This window comes from Muscardinus avellanarius (assembly GCF_963383645.1).
Source record: "Muscardinus avellanarius genome assembly, chromosome: 15".
Classification (NCBI taxonomy): Eukaryota; Metazoa; Chordata; class Mammalia; order Rodentia; family Gliridae; genus Muscardinus; species Muscardinus avellanarius.
Window position 1 is genome coordinate 32,456,702 of NC_137801.1, and position 20,123 is coordinate 32,476,824.

At 40.6% G+C, this 20,123-nt stretch overlaps 1 protein-coding gene across 3 annotated transcripts in view; it reads right to left on the reverse strand.

Annotated features, from left to right (window-relative positions):
- Positions 1-20,123, reverse strand: part of DHX57 (DExH-box helicase 57) — a gene marked incomplete at both ends in the record, with an annotated part of 59,560 nt that overhangs the window by 27,774 nt on the left and 11,663 nt on the right. For all 3 annotated transcript variants that reach the window (XM_080710983.1, XM_080710982.1, XM_080710981.1), the window contains 7 exons: positions 253-458; positions 1,771-1,825; positions 6,836-6,969; positions 11,511-11,635; positions 13,828-14,023; positions 15,254-15,375; positions 18,611-18,789. In XM_080710983.1, the coding sequence (XP_080567109.1) occupies positions 253-458; positions 1,771-1,825; positions 6,836-6,969; positions 11,511-11,635; positions 13,828-14,023; positions 15,254-15,375; positions 18,611-18,789 (1,017 nt within the window). The remainder of the gene's footprint in view (positions 1-252; positions 459-1,770; positions 1,826-6,835; positions 6,970-11,510; positions 11,636-13,827; positions 14,024-15,253; positions 15,376-18,610; positions 18,790-20,123) is intronic.

Sequence of the window (20,123 nt, forward strand, 5' to 3'; positions counted from 1 at the left end):
CTTAGCGAGACCCTGTTTCAAAATAAAATATGCTGGGGAGTATAGCTCAGAGGTAGAATGCCCCTGGGTTCAATCCCTAGTACCAAAAAGAAAAAAGAAAAGAAAAGAGAAGAAAAAACAAGAAAGACTGTACTGATGAGTTAAAGGCATTATAATTGAAATAAGTTATAGTTGTCTTCTTCTGGATCATGGTGGGGAAAAATACTAGAAATCTTTGACCTAATTAAAATATTCTCCCAGGAAGCACATTACCTTTATAGCGAGCCAGGAGCTGCTTAAAATCTAACTGTTGATCCGGCACTGCGTCTTTGACAGAATCTTGATCCTGGAGGTGCAGGGACAGCCTCAGGTCTTCCTCCACTTCTTCAAATGCAGTTCTGTTGCGCCTTGCTTTCAGTTTTTCCTTTGCGATCTGTTTCATGGAGCGCATATATGGGCTCCCATCCTGCAACACATATCTGAAGGAGGAAGACAAAAGAAGGTGTCTGTGTGTGTGGGTCTACTGGTGAGGAGTGAAAATACTCACCTCTGTTATGTGCTCATTCAACTTTGTGCAAGGAACTGGTAGTGGTGGTGTAGTATGTAAGGATAAATATTCTTTCCAGAAACTTAAAAACTAGTGAAAACAAACCCAAACAACTCACTATATTGAAGGATGGGTAGGAAAAAAAGAAAAACCAAAAAACTATTGTTAGAGTTAGAAGAAAAGTATAGCATGAGAAGCCTGCCCCATCACTGCCTGCTTCACCATGAAGCCTGGATCCTCCTTTGTACCTATTCCTTTCTATTTGGCTTTATCTTCAGCTGTTTTGACCTTTTCCTGGTGAAATAACCTCTTGGGCCCAAATGATCAATGTACCACAGCAAACTTGCCCCTGCTACGTAATTGCTAAAGCTCACATTAGAAACTTGGCTGTGGCTTAAGCTTACTACTACCGCCATGGTAGTAGGTTTTAGGTGGTATCATAGTATCTTTTGATAATTTAAGTATTTAATTTTTTACTTCCTTCCTTCTTTTAATCTGTTTAACCTCTCAAGCTACCTGAGATTTCTCTTAAAAAGACCTATGTTGCCGGGCGTAGTGGTGCATGCTTATAATCCCCGTGCTTGGGAGGTGGAGACAGGAGGATCGCGCAAGTTTGAAGCCAGCAGCGCTGGCTTAAGAGACCCTGTTTCCAAATTAAAATATAAAATAGGTCTCGGAGTATAGCCTGGAGGTCGAAGGGTTTCCGGGAACTCCAGTACCACACACACACACACACACACACACACAAAAGACCTATACTAAGCCAGGTGTGGTGGCGCACGCTTGTAATCCCCGCGCTTGGGAGGCTGAGACAGGAGGATCGCACGGGTTCGAAGCCAGCCTCAGCTACTTAGTGAGGCTTTCAGCAACTTAGTGAGACTCTGTTTCCAAGTAAAATATATATATATATATATAGGTCTGGGAGTATAGCCCGGAGGTAGAAAGCCTCTGGGTTCCACCTCCAGTACCACAAAATGTTTGTTTTCTCTTTTGTGTACTGGGGATGGAACCCAGGGGGCTTCTACCTCTGAGCTACACTCTCAGCCCTGTTTTATTTTACTTTTCTTATTTGGAAACAGGGTCTCCCTAAGTTGCTGACAGTCTCACTATGTTCCTGAGACTGGCTTTGAACCTGTGATCCTTCTGTCTCAGCCTCCCAAGTACTGGGATTACAAGTGTGCACCACCAAACACGGATAATTGTTTCCAAAAACTTTTACTGAATCTTAAATAACACCTCTTTACCTTGTCACAGCAATTGCATCTTCCAGAAAAAACTGATCAACAGGAAATGCTCGACCTAGAAAAACAAAGTAAAATAGAAAGGCCTCAGAATGCTTTCTTGAAATAATATATACATATAAATAGATATAGTTATATGTATATAGCTACCATAAAATTATGTTATTTATCTTACACTATATACATATACATGTGTACATATATACATATGTGTACACACATATATGAATATATATATATCTCTTAAAGTTTAGCACAATAGGTACTATTTGTTCTGTGGTCTTAGAACTATAAAAAGAAAGTTTTGTTCTTTGTTTTGTGGTACTGGGGCTTGAATCCAGGGGCATTCTATCTCTAAGCTACACTCCTAGCCCTTTTTATTTTTTATTTGGAGACAGAGTTGCTAAATTGCTCAAATCTCACTAAGTTGCTGAGGCTGGCTTTGGATCTGTGGTCCTCCTGTGTCAGCTTCCCAAGTACTGGGATTACAGATGTATACCACCATTCCTGGCTTAAAAAATGTTGATGATAGCCGGGCATGGTGGCGCACGCTTATAATCCCAGCATTTGGGAGGAGACTGAGACAGGAGGATCGCGGTTTGCAGACAGCCTCAGCTACTTAGCGAGGTCTTTTGCAGCTCAATGAGACCCTGTTTACAAAATAAAGAATGAAAATAAGGCGAGGGTATAGCTCGGAGGTTGAATGCCCCTGAGTTCCATCCCCAGTGCCACACACACACACAAAAAAAAAAGAAAAAATGTTTTTGATAATATAAATTGTAAGGGATAGATTCCTGAAAGAAAACAGAAGTGAACCAGTAGAGAAATCATAATTTGCTAATATGACTTTTTAAAAAACCTGTTACATCTTTCCTATTCTCCCTCTCCAACATTGACAGGTTATTCTAGCTCAAACATAGCATTTCTTTATAAAATCTACTGTCAACACCCTCATTAGAACAAACAATACTATATCACTTTTCATCAGTATTTCCAAACTGCCCCTTTGGAAATCAACTGCAGAGGGATGAAGTAAAGTCCAGGGTGACAGGTAAACTGTACAATGTGACTGCGAAAAGCACCCCAAGAAAACAGGATGTCCAACTTCATTTTCTCCTAGGGTGGACTTCTATGCAGAAAGTTCTAAGAATGAAAACAAACAGATATGCTATCCACAGACATGCCTTCCCTCTTCATGACAGATTACCACTGGCAACACTTATTATTATTATTATTATTATTATTATTATTATTATTATTACTATTACTATTATTGCAGTACTGGGGATGGAACCCAGGGGCATTCTACCTCCTACCTACACCCCCAGCTCTATTTTTTTATTCTTTGTTTTGAAACAGGGTCTGAGTTGCGGAGGGCCTCACTCAGTAGTGGAGGCTGTCCTCGAACCATGATCCTTGTGTCTCAGTCTCCCAAATGCTGGGATTACAAGTGTGCAGCACCACCACGCCCAGCTAGTAGCACATATTTTGATGTTAAACACATTGAAGGAGCTGGGAATATAGCTCAGGGTAGAGTACTTGTCAGGTAACACAAGGCCTTGGGTTTAATTCCCATGACCACAAAAACAAAACAAAGAAATAATACAAAAGGCCGGCGGCAGCAGCGCCATACTGCCGGCGGCACCAGCGAATTCACTGGACGGCTACAGCAAGCCGAGGTGAGCCACTGCGGAACAGCCAGGCAGGATTTCTCCGCGCAGAGAGCATCTAAAGCTCCCAGTGGCTGAGCTCAGCACACGCTGCAGGGATTCAGAAGAAATCAAAATCAAGAAGAAAAACGCCAGCCCCATAGCCGAGGGCGTAGCAGCGGCGCCATATTGCCACCGGCGGCAGCAGCAGCGAATTCAGCGAGGCCAGTACAGCTACATCTGCATACTCAAGAACAGTGAGTAAAATTGCGGGCCACAGAGGAGAAATCCCAGTACTGTACTCCCTGGGACTTGACCCAGTGGGGGAGGGGCGGTGGCAGAGATATCACACCATAGGAGAACGTGCAACCTGGCACCCCCCACAGTCTAAAGCAGCCTCTATCGACTCTCTGGGTCGAAGACTCTGTGATAAAACCCAGTAAAGGAGTAGTGGGGTCTGAGATACTACTGACTCGAGATCCAGAACACCTTAAGGGAAGTCATAGTGACCCAAGGGAAGAACCCAGAGAAGGCACAAACATCGGAAATCATGGGAAAGAGGAATAATACTGGAGCAATTAATGCCCACAACCCCACAACATCAGAACCCGATAAAACAGAAAATCAAAGATTTCTAGAAGATCAAATCAGGAAAAAAAACTGTAGAAATAATAGAGGTGCTTCGAAAAGAACTCAGAGAGAGCCAAAAAGAGATAAAGGATGCAATTAATGAAGTAAAGGCCTCAATTCAAAGCACAAACAACCGATTAGAACACATGGAGAACAGAATCTCGCTCTTAGAAGATGAGCAATCCAAAAATGAACTCATAGTTTCTAATCTAGAAAAAAATATCCGACAACAGGAATCTGATATTGAAGAAATATGGGCCCATTTTAAGAGAGCTAACCTAAGAATAATTGGAATAGAGGAGGGAAAAGAAAGTGAAACCAAAGGGATCAACAATCTCTTCAAAGAAGTAATAGCAGAAAATTTTCCAAACATAGAGCAAGAGGTTGATACAAAGGTCCAGGAAACTTATAGAACTCCCTTTAGACAGGATCGGAGAAGAGGATCCCCACGCCACATAATTGTCAAAATGACCAATGTGGAAGCCAAGCAGAGAATCTTAAAGGCAACAAAAACAAAGGGCCAAGTGACATTCAGAGGCAAACCAATTAGAATCACTCCAGACTTCCAAAACCAAGTCATGAGAGCCAGAAGGGCTTGGAGTAACATATTCCAAACTCTGAAAGAAAACAACTTCCAGCCAAAAATTTCCTACCCAGCAAAACTTTCTATCAAATTAGATGGAAAAATAAGAAGCTTCCATGACAAACAGAAACTGAAGGAATTTATGTCTTCAAAACCAGCACTAGAGAAAATACTCAAAGAGATTAACTAAAAAGAAGAAATAGGTAACACACACCAGAACCAGAGAAACAAGAGTTTCCATCCAACAGACAATTAAGATTGGTTATCTGTGGAGATTCATTATTTATGTTAGTCTTTTACCTATCTCTAAATGGTATTGTTTGCCTTTATTGTTGTTAATTTTTAGGATTTCTAGTTGGAATATTAATATACCTTCAGATATAGCAATTGGAAATATTTTATCCCATTCTATTAGTAACTGTTAACTCTGTTTACATTGTCTTTGGATATACAATTTTTTTTTTTTTTTTTTAGGGAGTCTGTATACTCCTCTGTTGCCTGTGCCATTGAAATCATAACCAAGAAATCACTGCCAATTTCAATGTTGTGAGGTTTTATGACCCAGATTTTCTCCTAAAAGTTTATAGTCTTAAGATTTATATTTAGGTCTATTATCTATTTTGAGTTAATATTTGTATATAGGATTAGGTAAGGGTCCAATTTTATTCTTTTCCATGTAATTATTATTTTTCAACAATATTTAGTTAAAAGATTATTATTTCTACCACCAAATGTTCGTGGAAACCTTGTCAAAAATAACTTGACAATATAGGGAAGAATTTAGCTCTAGGCTTTTATTTAACTCCAATGGTTTATATATCTGCCTTTAGAATAGTACTACACTGTTTCAATTATTGTAGCTTTATATGGTTTGAAATCAGAAAATATATATCTTCTAGCTTTGTTCTTTTTCAAGATCGTTTTGGGTACCTAGACTCCATATTCCATATTAGGATAGATTTTTTTCTGAAAAATAAATATATAAACATATGATAGTTTCACCTAAAAAATAGAAAAAAATATTCTCTGGTAAGAAAGAAAGCAAAAAGAAATATTGAAATGTTATCTTTAAGTCATCAAAAGCTTGGTATCAGACAAATGAAACTGTTATGTGAGATTATCATTTTTAATTTTAGATAAATTGCCATAATACTAGATGTCAACTACTAAGCCAAGCATGGGAGGGAGGGATAGGGAGAGAATGGGGTGGGGATTGGGTGGGGGCTGACTGGGAAAAGTGTGCATGTATGTCGACAAAAGTATGTATCCTACTATGATGTATGAATACAGTGCACCAATAAAAAAAAAAAAAAGAAATAATACAAAATGAAATGCTAGAAATTTTTTTTTTTTTTTTTTTTTTTTTGGTTGTACTGGGGATAGAACCCAGGGGCCTTCTACCTCCAGGGTACTCTCAGACCTATTTTATATTTTATTTGGAAACAGGGTCTCTTAAGCCATCTGAGGCCGGCTTCGAACCTGCACGATCATCCTGTCTCAGCCTCCCAAGCGCGGGGATTACAAGTGTGCGCCACCACACCTGGCTTGCTAGAAATCTTAAAAGACTTAAAAAAAAAAAAAGTCAAGCGCCGGGTGTGGTGGCTCACTCTTGTAATCCCCGCACTTGGGAGATGGAGATAGGAGGATCACGCTGGTTTGAAGCCAGCCATGCTGGCTTAAGAGACCCTGTTTCTAAATAAAAATATAAAAAATAGGCCTGGGAGTGTAGCCTACAGGTAGAAGGGCTTCCAGGAATCCCAGTATCACACATACACAAAAAAAAGTTATACACAAAATTGAAATCTCCTGAAAAATGAATATAATATTACTTCCTTATCAATTGCATTATATAGTTATGACTTTATTATAAATGAATCACTTCTCTAAAAAGAAGTATGAATATCTATTAATTTATGTCTCAATCTTTTTTTGTGTGTGGTACTGGGGATGGAACCCAGGGGCTTTTCTACCTCTGGGCTATACTCCCAGACCTATTTTATACTTTATTTGGAAACAGGGTCTCACTAAGTTGCTGAGAGCCTCACTCAGTAGCTGAGGCTGGCTTTGAACCTGTGGGATCCTCCTGTCTCAGCCTCCCAAGCACGGGGATTACAAGCGTGTGCCACCACGCCTGGCCTTCAAATAAACTTTTAAATGATTGTATATGCTTATTAGAATTATATACACTTAAGATGCATTTTAATACCTGGTATAGTAATAACTGGGCAGGAATTGAAATATTCTGAAAATAGCTCAGCATCTAAAGTCGCACTCATTAGAATAACTTGAAGATTGGGCCTCTGCAACACAATGTCCTTCAAAACCAGCAGCAAGAAGTCACTGGAGGAAATAAAAGAAAGATGAGAAACATGTTAAGATCCAACAGATTCATTATGTGAAAATGATTCGTTTTTAAAAATTCTTTATTTTGAAACGGGGTCTCACTACATTGTAGAGGGCCTAAGTAGCTGAGGCTGGCTTCAAACCTGTGATCCTCCTGTCTCAGTCTCCCAAGTATTGGGATTACAAGCGTGTGTCACCATGCCTAGCTATGAATAGTTTTTGATGTATGTGGAGCAAGGCATCATAAGACCTATGTGAAAACAAACTGAAACACTCATAGAAAAAAAATGTCATGTTCCTAGATGGGAAAACCTAATATTATAAAGATTTAAATTCCTGGCTGGGCATGGGGGCGCATGCGTGTAATATCAGTACTTGGGAAGCTGAGACAGGAGGATTGAAGGTTCGAAGACAGCCTCAGCAAGTTAGCAAGACATTCAGCAATTTAGTTAGACTCTGTTTCAAAATAAAAATAAAGAGTTGGGATGTAGTTTGGACATAAAATGCCCCTGGGTTCAATCCTCAGTACCATACACACACATACACACACAAAAGATATCAATTCTATCCCAAATAAACTAAGTTCAGTACATTACTAATCAAAATACCAGTAGGATTTATCATCAAATTCAACATTCTATTTCTTTTTTTTTTTCCTTCAGTACTGGGGACAGAACCCAGGAGTGTTCTACCTCCGAGCTACACCCCCAGCCCAAATTTTTATTCTTTATTTTTGAAACAGGATCTCACTGAGTGGCACAGAGCCTCCCAAAGTAGCTGAGGCTAGGTGTGAACCACTATCCTCCTGTCTCAGCTTCCCAAATGCTGGGATTACAAGCATGCACCACCATGCCCGGTTAACAGTTCTATTTCTTGATATCTATAGGTATCAAAAAGGCACATGGCTGGGTGTAGTGGAGAACGCTTGTAATCCCAGTACTTGGGAGGCTGAAATAGGAGGATCATAGGTTTGCAGCCAGTCTTAGCTACTTGATGAGGCCCTCAGCAACTGAGAGAGACCCTATTTCAAAATAAAGAATAAAAATAGGACTCGGGGTGTAGCTCAGTGGTAGAATGGCCCTGGGTTCAACTCCCAGTACTCTAAAAAAAAAAAAAAAGCATACACAGAGATTTGCATTATAGCACTGTTTGTAACAGTAAAACAAAAACTAGCTAAATATTCTATCATCTAATCTATAGAATAACATGAGACAGAATTTAAAAAAGACTAAGATTAAATAAGAAAAAGACAAAGATAGAACTTTAGGTAATGATATGAAAACATTGTTAGTGGGAAAAAAAAGTATGACGTGGAATGACACGCATTGCAGAACTGCAACACCGGGTCTGGTCTGCTCCAGCCCTTGCCTCCAGCAATCTATTCTCGGTGCAGTCAGTAAGTAACTCAGTTGAAATGTTAATCTGATGACGCGCTACCATTCTGCTCAAATTCCTTCAATCGCAGGTCACCAGAGCCCTTAATAACAAGGCAAGCGCGTGGCACCTCCTACTGCCCCCTGCTGGTTCAGCTCTGGCCTGCAGCTGCGCAGAGCCTCGTCCGCATCTTTAATCCCTGAGGGGGCTTCTCCAGCATTCACAGAGGAAACTGCCTGCCTGCCTTCCAGTCTTTACTCAAAAGATACCTTCTTAGCAAGGCCTTCATGGCTACCCTATCTAAAATTTCAAATGACCCCTTCTTCAAATTTCATATTGGCTTTTCCCTGCTTTATCTTTCCTTGTTAATAAACTCTGCATTTTTTTTTTTCGGTACTAGGGATGGAAGTTGGGCATTCTACCTCCGAGCTACACCACCAGCCCAATTTTTTATTCTTCATTTTGAAACAGGGTCTCACTGAGTTGCAAAGGGCCTCACTAAGTAGCTGAGGCTGCCTGTGAGTTGCGATCCTCCTGTCTCAGCCTCCCGAATGCTGGGATTACAAGCGTGCGCCACCACGCCCGGCTTTAAACTCTGTATTTTACTTACTTGCACTGCTTATTTATTGCTGGGCTTCCTCAACGATTAGAATGTTAGTACTGCAGGGAGGATTTTGTTCCACTTGTTTACTACTCTGGTGTCTACAACAATGCCCAGGACATCCTAAGTGCTCAATGAATAGCCTTTAACTTACAAAATGTACCTATCATTTGTATAAAATAAAAAAGGTATGAAAACAAGCAAGGTACAGCGATGCCTACCTGTAATCTCAGTACTTGGAGGCTGAGACAAGAGGATCGCAGGCTCAAGAACAGCCTCAGCAATGTAGTAAGAATCTCAGCCACTTAGCGAGAGATCCAGTTTGGGTTTTTTTGTTTGTTTTGTACTGGGGATTGAACCCAGGAGCACTCTACCTCTGAGCTATACCTCCAGACTTCTTTTATTTTCATTTGGAAATAAGGTCTTGCTAAGCTGCTGAGGCTGGCCTCAAACCTGTGATCCTCCTCTGTCAGCCTCCAAAGTACTGGGATCATAGGCCTGCACTGCCATGCATGTTTGTCCTTTTTTCTTTTCTTTTTCTGTTTTTCCCCTCCACCCCTCTAGGGCATGATCCACATAACAAACTCTGATTGATGCTCTCTCTCTCTGTGACCCTTCCTCAGCATTTAAGATACTAAGGTGTTTTTTTTTTTTATGGTGCTGGGAATTGAACACAGGGCCATTCTACCTCCAAGCTACACCCTCAACCCTATATTTTATTCTTTATTTTGAAACAGGGTCTCACTAGTTTGTGGAGAGCCTCACTAAGTAGCTGAAGCTGGCTGATCCTCCTGTCTCACCTCCCAAGTACTGGTACTACAAGTATATGCCACCACTCTCAGCCAGATACTGAGAATTTTAATTTTAGGTGTTAGCTCTTTATTAACTTCTAATTCCTTTTTTTAAGGTAAAAACCCCCCCTTTTTTTTTCAGTACTGGGGATGGAATCCAGGGGCATTCCATCTTTGAGCTACACTCCAGCCCTATTTTTCATTTTGAAACAGAGTCTTACTGAGTTGCAAAGGACCTAAGTAGCTAAGGCTGTCCTCGAACCCCAATCCTCCTGTCTCAGCCTCCCAAATGCTGGGATTACAAGTGTGTACCATCACACCCAGCTCAAAACCTAAGTGTTTTATTGGCCATGGTTTCTAAGACTCTGGAAAACCTAGCTCCTAATTCGGGTGTCATGGCGTACGCTTGTAATCCTAGCATTCTGGAGGCTGAGACAGGAGGATCCTGGTTTGCCAACAGCCTCAGCTACTTAGTGAGGCCCTTTGCAAAATGAGGCCTAGAAGGAGGGGCCTAAGAGATAGAAGGAGACACAGCTCTCCTTTGAGGCCATTTGTTTCAAAATGAAGAATAAAAAAAAGGGCTGAGGGTGTAGCTCAGAGGTAGAATGTCCCTGGGTTTCATCCCCAGTACTAAGAAAATAAAAAAAATAAAAATAAAAAAATAAAAAAATAAAAAGGAAACCTGGCTCCTGCTTCCTCCCCTCTCATTTGCTACACACCAGCCACACACTTCCTTTGACCGCTGCGGAATCTACATACACGTGGTCCTTGCCCCATTTGTCACACAGGCCTGTCCCGCACAGTTCAGTCTTCAATTTAAATATCACTTCTTCAGAGGTGTGATATCTGCCCATCTATGAGTCCCCCACTCCAATCACAGCATCCTGGAATTCCTTCATAGTACTAACTCCAATGTGTCGTTACTTTTAAGATTATTTACTTGTTCATAATTTTTGTTTCCCTATCAGACTGTAAGAGAGAAGAGGAAAACTGTTCATGCCTAGTCATCATTATATTCCTCTCACTTGGCACTTTACACGGGCTCAATAAAAAAAAGTCTATGAATGAATGTTGACTGAATGACCAAACAGAACAAAAAAGGAAGCGCAGACTAATCAATCCATCAGGAATAGCATGTGTCACATCTGTTATTCCTACAGAGCATAGTGTTTAGCCTAGTATGATGTCCAGAAGGGTCAGAAGTATCCCTCCTAGTTCAATAGAAAGGCTCTTCTTTTACTTGGGAGGCTGAGACAGGAGGATCGTGCAGGTTCGAAGCCAGCCTCAGCTACTTAGTGAGGCTCTCAGCAATGTAGTGAGACCCTGTTTCCAAATCAAATATAAGAAATAGGTCTGGAGGTGTAGCCCAGAGGTGGAAACCCCCTGGGTTCCATCCCCAGTACCACCAAAAAAAAAAAAAAAAAAAAAAAAAAAGGCTCTCCTAGTGATGAGCACATGTTACAGACCCTGTGCACCAAGAAAGCATTCCTAGTCGGGCATGGTGGTGGACACCAGTAATCCCAATACGTGGGAGGCTGAGACAGAAGGATCGCAGGTTTGCGGCCAGCCTAGGAACTTAGTGAGGCCCTCTTCAACTTAGTGAGATCCTGTTTCCAAATAAATAAAATAAGGTTAGGGGTGTAGCTCAGAGGTAGAACGCCCCAGTACCAAAAAAGAAAGCAAGTGGTCTCTCTTCTCTAACTTACTTTTTCCAGCCACGTCTTCATTTTGCCTGCGTGTGGGAGTGTTCGCTGGGAAAGCCTTCTCCTTACCTCTCCTCTGTTCTCTCGTGAACTTCATCAACGATGATGTGGGTGACTCCTTGCAGAGCGGTGTCTCCTTCCAGCCTCCTCAGCAGCACCCCCGTGGTGCAGTAGAGCAGTCTGGTGGCTGCAGACTTACACACGAGGGAAATATCAAGCACCGATACAATTTTTGAAAAAGACATTCACTGGCAAGTCATTCTGAATGGATAAGGAAAAGCGTACTGAGGGCACCATCAGTTCCACTTAATATGAAACAGTAATAGATGTATAGTATCTTACTGGAGACAACACTGAAGCCTTTTCTGCTTCCTATCAAAAATTTAAGTTTAAGATTCTCAGAAGAAGCATTCAAAATCATAAACCATTTAAAAAGTGAGTGGAGATTAAAATCAACTCTTTATTTTGGTACTGGGGATTGAACCTGAGGACATTCTGTGTGTGTGTGTGTGTGTGTGTGTGTGTGTGTGTGTGTGGTGTGTGTGTGTGTGTGGTGTGTGTGTGAGTTGAGGATTGAATCCTGGGGCATTCTACCTCCAAGCCATTTTAATTTTTGTATTGAAAAAGGGTCTCACTAGGTTGCTGAGAGTCTTGCTAAATTGCTGAGGCCGAGCCAGGCATGGTGGCGTGCACTTGGGAGGCTGAGACAGGAGGATCGCACAGGTTCGAAGCCAGCCTCAGCTACTTAGTGAGGCTCTCAGCAATTTAATGAAACCCTGTTTCCAAATAAAATATAAAAAATAGGTCTGGGAGTATAGTCTGAAGGTAAAAGCCTCTGGGTTCCACCTCCACTACCACCAAAATAAACAAATAAATAAATAAATAAATAAATAAATAAAGTGCTGAGGCTGGCTTTGAACTTGAAATCCTCCTATTCTAGCTTCCCAAGTACTGGGATTATAGGTGTGTGTAACCATGCCTGGCACATTCTACCCTTTTTACTTTTTTATTTTGAAATAAGGTTTTGCTCTGTTGCTGAGGTAGGCCCTGAACCTGTGATCCTCCTGTCTCAGCTTCCGAAATTCTGGGATTAGAGGTGTGTATCACCATATCTGAGTAATAAAATCAATTCCAAATCTGTTCCAGGTTCAAGAGCATTTACTAAATCACTTTGCTAAATATAAAATAAAAGGCTTTAACCAGGTGTGCGTGGTGGCGCACACTTGTAATCCCAGCACTTGGGAGGCTGAGACAGGAGGATCGCACAGGTTCAAAGCCAGCCTCAGCTACTTAGTGAGGCTCTCAGCAATTTAGTGAGACCCTGTTTCCAAATAAAATATAAAATAGGTCTAGGAGTATGGCCTGGAGGTAGAAAAGCACCTGGGTTCTACCCCCAGTACCACAAAAATAAAATAAAATAAAATAAAATAAAAAGCTTTAATAAAGGAAATTTGGTACAATCAATTAAGAATTCTTGTACCAAAACTTTTTTTCTTTTAAATTTGGAAACAAGGTCTCACTAAGTTGCTGAGAGCCTAAGTAGCTGAGGCTGGCTTCAAACCTGTGCGATCTTCCTGTCTCAGCCTCCCAAGTGCTGGGATTACAAGCGTGCGCCACCACACCTGTCTAAAATATTTATTTTTTAAATATGCTTTTATTGGTGTATTATAGTCTCACATCATATGTAAATGTTGACAGTGACATACACTTGGTAGCCCCTCCCCAACCTTCCCATCTCCTTTCTTTTTAATACAGAGTACTGAGATTGACATTATACCAAAATATATCTAATGGGACTTCTGCCCTAGTGATGGTGGTTACTAAATTACAATAAACTGAAAGTAAACTGGGTGTGGTAGTGCACACTTGTAATCCCAGTACTTGGGAGGCTGAGACAGGAGGACTGCAGTTTTGCAGCAGCTTCAGCAATTTAGTGAGGTCCCATGCAAATTAGTGAAACCCTGTTTCAAAATTAAGGATATAAAATAGGGGTGGGAGGTGTAGGTCAGAGGTAGAATGCCCCTAGGTTCAATCCTAGTAACACACAAAAATAAATACACAGATAAACTTAAAATGTATATCCTGCCAGGTGCAGTGGTGCAAGCTTGTAATCCTAGAACTTGGGAGGCTGAGACAGAAGGATTACAAGTTTGCGCCCAGCCTCAGCTACTTGGTGAGGCCCTTTGCAACTTATTGAGACCTTATTTAAAAAAAAAAAAAAAATTGGGGCTAAGGGTGTAGCTTGGAGGTAGAATGCCCCTGGGTTCCATCCCCAGTCTCACACACACACACACAAAGTGTATATCCCTAATTGTCCATGAATCTCCAAATCCCAAAACTCTTCATTCTTAATTGGGCTACCCAGAAATGAGCAGAGCATACAAACCTTGACACTTTCCAGCCGAATCTGGTATCCCACAGTCAGCCCCACCCTTTCTGCTCGTTCCTTAGCAACGCGTTCAGCAACAGAGATGGCGGAGATGCGTCGGGGTTGGGTACAGATGATGTTAGCCACCTTCTCAGGAGGCCCGCTCAGAGAATCATCCAGAATAAACTGTGGAATCTGTGTGGTTTTCCCACATCTGCATGTCAAAACAAATGAGTCCTAAAATGAAGTTTTCAAGGGCTAGTTAACAAAGCAATCACAGGCAATGAGGAAAGCGATAAAACTAATTAGAATAAATGTGGTTTGGTTTCATCTACCTTCTGAAACCACCCATTAGAGCTGGGTGTGGTGGTGCATGCTTGTAATCCCCATACTTGGGAGGCTGAGAACAGAGGATGGCAGTTCACAGCCAGCCTCACAGCCAGCCTCAGCTACTTAGTGAGGTCCTCTGCAACTTGGTGCGATTCTGTTTTAAAATAAACAATAAAATAGGACTGGGTGTGTAGCTCAGAGGCAGAATGCCCCTGGGTTCAGTCTCCAGTATCACACACACACACACACACACACAATAAATAAGTAAAACCAGCCACTAGTAAATTCTAGGAATTAGCACTCAGATGAAAAGGACAACCAAATAATAGTTTAATATCACTTATAAATTTGAGACTATTAAACAGACATCAGATGAAGGTCTATTGTGCCTCTAGGAATGTGAACTCTACACACGAATCGTAAAGAAAGGGAATATAGCTACTGATTATACTTTTTTTCTGAGTGGTACTAGCAATGTGCCACCACGCCTAGCTCTGGTTATACTTTTTTTTGTGTGTGGTACTGGGGATTAAACGCAGGGGCATTCTACCTTTGAGCTACACCTCCAACCCTATTTTATTTTGTATTTTGAAACAGGTCTTGCTAAGTAGCTGAAGCTGACCTCAAGCCTGTGATCTTTGTCTCAAGCCTCCCAAGTACTGGGATTACAGGCACCACCATGCCTGGCTACTGATTATATTTTTTGATCCTCTTGTCTCAGCCTCCCAAGTACTAGGATTACAGGTATGTACCATCATGCCTGGCTTAAACTGTACTACTGAATACAGAACTGAATTAAACCCAGGCTTGGTGGTATACGCTTGTAATCCCAATGGTTGGGAGGCTGAGAAAGGACAATCACAGGTTCACAGCCAGCATCAGCTACTTAGTGAGGCCCTCCACAACTTAGTGAGACCTTGTTTCAAAAATAAAGATTAGGCCGGGCATGGTGGTGCACGCTTGTAATCCCAGCATTTGGGAGGCTGATGTATAAATACAATGCACCAACAAAAAGAATGTAAAATAAAAAAAAAACAATAAATAAGTAGAATTGGTTAACCAGTGTACATAGCCTACTTATTGATGGAAGCTGAATTATGAATTACTTTCTTACCCAGTCATACCACTTATGACAACCACTTGGTGCTTGCTCAACAATTTAAGGATGGTTTCTCTTTCTTCCCAAGCAGGGAGTGACTGCCGTTCTTGCAGAACTGATTGAAACTGTCTGGAAGCCTAATAAAATCAAGGATAAAGCATCATTTGAGTTCCTTTTAATCACCCTTCCCAACTCTGAGTCCAAAATCTCACACTTAGACACCCTTTCTGCCCTCTTTAAAAATATGTTCTGAGACAGAGACTGCAGAAACTTGTTGGGACTGGATGTAGATAACTTTAGCTAGAGGATGGTTGCTTAGAGAACCAACCAGAGGAAGCTGCAGAATCTGCATAGTTTTTCTATGTCTGCATACATTGAAATATCTTTCCCCATCTCGATTATATTTTTTATTTACAAACAGGGTCTTGCTAAGTTGCTGAGCTGGCAAGGATTGTAGGTTTGAAAAAATTTCAAAGCTACAATCTTTCTGACCCAGCCTCCCAAGTACTGGGAGTAGAGGCATGTGCTACCACTCCTTTTAAATGAATCAATTTAAAATTAAATAGCCAAAGACGGGCGTGGTGGCACACACTTGTAATCCCAGCATTTGGGAGGCTGAAACTGGAGGATCGTGGTTCGTGGACAGCCGCAGCTACTTAGTGAGGCCCTCTGCAACTCAGTGAGACCCGGTTTCAAAATAAAGAATAAAAAATAGGGCAGGGGGTATAGCTCAGAGATCAAATGCCCCTAAGTTCCATCCCCAGACCTGCAAAAAATAAATTAATTAATTTAATTAAATAGCCAAATGTAGCTAGAAACTACCATAGTGGACAACACAGCTATATACAATATCAGATTTTTCCTAAATCAGTAATAGCACTTGCTAAAGAGTTTTTTGGCCAATCACTACAACTATGCTAATCAGCTTCATATCTAATGGCTAGTTTTATAAACACTATATTATATGTTAAAATTATGGGGCAAGAAGAGATGGACAGAGGACTGTTAATGGGTACAGGGGCACAGCTGGATAGGAGGAATAAATTCTAATGTTCTATAGCATAGTAGAGTAAATATGGTTGAAAACAATTAGTTATATATTTTAAAATAGCTAGTAGAGAGGATTTTGAATGTTCCCAACACAAAGGAATGGTAAACAAGGGGGTAGATATGCCCATTTCCCTAATCGGATTATTACATATTATATACATGTATTGAAATGTCACACTGTACCCCATAAATATATGTGTGTCAATTAAAAATATTTAGCTGAGTGTGGTAGTACATGCTTGTACTCAAAGTATTTGGAAAGTTGAGATAGAAGGATTGCAGGTTTGAGGACAGCCTTAGCAAGTAGTAAGACTCTCAGCAACCAAGTGAGACCTTGTTTCAAAATAAAATAAGGCTGGGGGTGTAGCTTGGAGGTAGAATGGCTCTGGGTTCAATATTCAAAACCACACATACACACAAACACAAATATATGGCTATACTTTTGAACAATATAAAAATTTATACTAGCCAGGTATTTTGGTGCATGCCTGTATTCTCAGTATTTGGGAGGCTGAGACAGGAGGATTGCAAGTTCAAAACTAGCCTCAGCAACTTAATTAGACTCTCAGTAACCTAGTGAGACCCTGTTTCAAAACAAAAAATTAAAACAAGGGCTGTGGGTATAGCTTGGAGGTAGAACGTCTGTGGATTTAATCCCCAGTACCACAAAAAAAAAAAAATTAAAAAAATAATTTATATTAAACCAGCACAGGAGTGTACACTTGTAGTCCTAGGTACTTTGGAGGCTGAAGAGTATGGATTGCTTTAGTCCAGAGGTTCAAGACCAGCCTGAGCAACACAGTAAGACCCTCTTCTCAAAATAAATAAATAAATAAATAAATCTGTATCAACATGGCATTTCCTGCATATAATTTTATCAAATAAATTTATCACACAAATTAAACTATGTAATTTTTGTCTCTACCATCTTATTATTTATGGTGTGATTTTTCTATACGTGTGTGTGTGTGTGTGTGTGTGTGTGTGTGTGTGTTACTAGGGATTGAACCCAGGGCATGCTACCTCTGAGCTACACCTCAACCCTATTTTTTAGTCTTTTTTTTTTTTTTTTGGTGGTACTGGGGGTGGAACCCAGAGGCTTTCTACCCTCCAAGTATGCTCCCAGACCTATTTAATATTTTATTTGGAAACAGGGTCTCACCAAGTTTCCAATATCCTCACTAAGTAGCTGAGGCTGGTTTCGAACCTGTGCGATCCTCCTGTTTCAGCTCCCAAGGGCGGGGATTACAAGTGTGCGCCACCATGCCGAGCTATTCATTATTTTTGAAACAGGGTTTCACTAAGTTGTGGAAGGTCTCACTAAGTAGCTTAGACTGTCTGAGAACCACAATCATCCTGTCTCAGCCTTCAAGTACTGGAATTACAAGCATGCGCCACCATACCCAGTTGATTTTCTGAGACTCTGTTTCAAATATTAGAAGGATTAGCCAGGCATGGTGGTGCATGCTTGTAATCTCAGCACTTGGGAGGCGGAGACAGGAGGATCGCACAGGTTCAAAGCCAGCCTCTGCTACTTAGTGAGGCTCTCAGCAACTTAGTGAGATCCTGTTTCCAAATAAAGTATAAAATAGGCCTGAGAGTATATCCCAGAGGTAGAAAAGCCCCTGGGTTCCATCCCCAGTACCACAAAATAAAAAAAAGAAAGAACAAATATAAAAAGGATTAAAAATATAGGGCTGGGGTATAGCTCGGAGAATGCCTCTGGGTTCCATCCCCAGTACTGGGGAAAAAAAAAAATCAGAATCACAGAACTGAAGGGCTCTTAATATTTAATTCAACCTTTAAACTGATTAAACAATTCACTGTTGCACACTCAACTGTATCTTCATAGTTTACTTAGTTTCTTTTAAAATAATCTTCATGGGAATAGAGTAAAACCAACACGGGCTTTAGAAGATCTGGCTTGAGTCCGTTTGGCCACTTACTATATCTGTGACCTTTGACACATTACTTATCCTGTGAGCCTTTGAAATATGCTCTGAGTTCCTCTCTATCCTTCTACACACTGATTTTCTGATTACTTTTCAGTATTAATATTTTCACAAAGCATATTGTCTATCAGAGTACTAAAGGCATTTCTGAGAATATTTGGTATACATGTATGTTTGATATTTACCAACTGTAGGGTTTTCCAAAACCACCTAGCATGTGCACCCAAGTTCGTTAAGGCACGTAGAAACTTTAACCACTTATGAAAAAGAACCAAAAAGAAATGAGAGAAGGTAGCCAAAGCTGCCTAATCCCTATTGCTTCCATCCAGACATAAGGAAGGAATGGCAGTGCACCTCTTAGCATACCTACCTGCTTCATTCGAAATTGCTTGCAAATTTTATCATTTTCCGCACGTACTGACTTTGCCTGCCAGTCGTATCTTTTGGAAATCTTTTTCTTAAGGTTCACGTAGCTTTCCTTCTCCACCATAACTGGTGCAGGACCTTCATCCTCATCTGCCTCCTCTTCAGTTTCTAATTCTTTTTCAACTTGAAGGGAATAAAAGGAAGCACTATCAATTAGCCTTTCCTTTAACGAAGAGGGAAAGTCAATGCCTAACAACAACAAAATCATAAAATAGAGGAAAAGCTGAAACTTGAATAAGGCATAGCATTTTATTTGAATACTCCTATTGCTAAAGAACTTAAAACGCATTTTTAAGTAAACTTTTCTTTAAAATTTTTTTTTCAGCATTAGGAATTGAATCCAGGGGCATTCTACATTCCCAGCTCTTTTTAAATATTAACTAATTATTTTTTATTTTGAAACAAGATCTCACTAAGTTGCTAAGGATTTTGCTAAGTTGCTATTGCTGAGCTCAAACCTGAGATGCTCTGGTTTCAGACTCCTAAGTACTGAGACTGTAGGTGTGCACCACTGCATCCAGCTCAAATAAGCTATTCAAGTAGAAGTGGTTTTGTTAAATCAAAATGAAAACAAAGAATTATCAGCAATTAACACGGAATAGTTCAACTATCTGCAAGTCTCCCCCAAATTCAACAAAATAAAACAATCCAAATATCTGTCAAATGATGGACTGATAAAGTGTGCTATGTATATTATGAAGGAACATAATAAAAAGGAATCAAAAGGACATGCTATGACACACATGAACCTGAAAACAGTATAGCAAGAGAGAGAACTCAGTCTCAAAGAGCCACACTATAATTCCATGTCTAAGAAATGTCTCGCCGGGCGCGGTGGCGCACGCTTGTAATCCCTGCGCTTGGGAGGCAGAGACAGGAGGATCGCGCAGGTTTGAAGCCAGCCATGCTGGTTTAAGAGACCCTGTTTCCAAATTTAAAAAAAGTATAAAATAGGTCTGGGAGTGTAGCCCGGAGGTAGACGGGCTTCCAGGAACCCTAGTACCACCAAAAAAAAAAAAAAAGAAAAGAAAAAAAAGAAATGTCTCAAACAAGCAAATCTATAGAGATAGGCTGTAGGTTAGCGCTGTCTGGGAGAGGATAATGTGAAAGGACTGCTAATAACCACAGGTTTTCATTTTAGGATAAATGACAATATTCTGGAATTAGATAGTGGCCATGGATGCACAACTTTGTATAATATAATAAAACTACAGAATTATATACTTTTTTTGCATTACTAGGGATGGAACCCAGAGGTATTCTACCTCTAAGCTACACAACCAGCCCTATTTTTTATTCTTTATTTTGAACAGGGTCTCACTGAGTTGCAGCCTCACTAAGTAACTGAGGCTGTGGATTGTGGTTCACAGACAGCCTCAGCTACTTAGTGAGGCCGTCCACAACTTAGTGAGACCCTGTTTCAAATGAAAAAAGAATAAAAAAACTAGGGCAGGGGG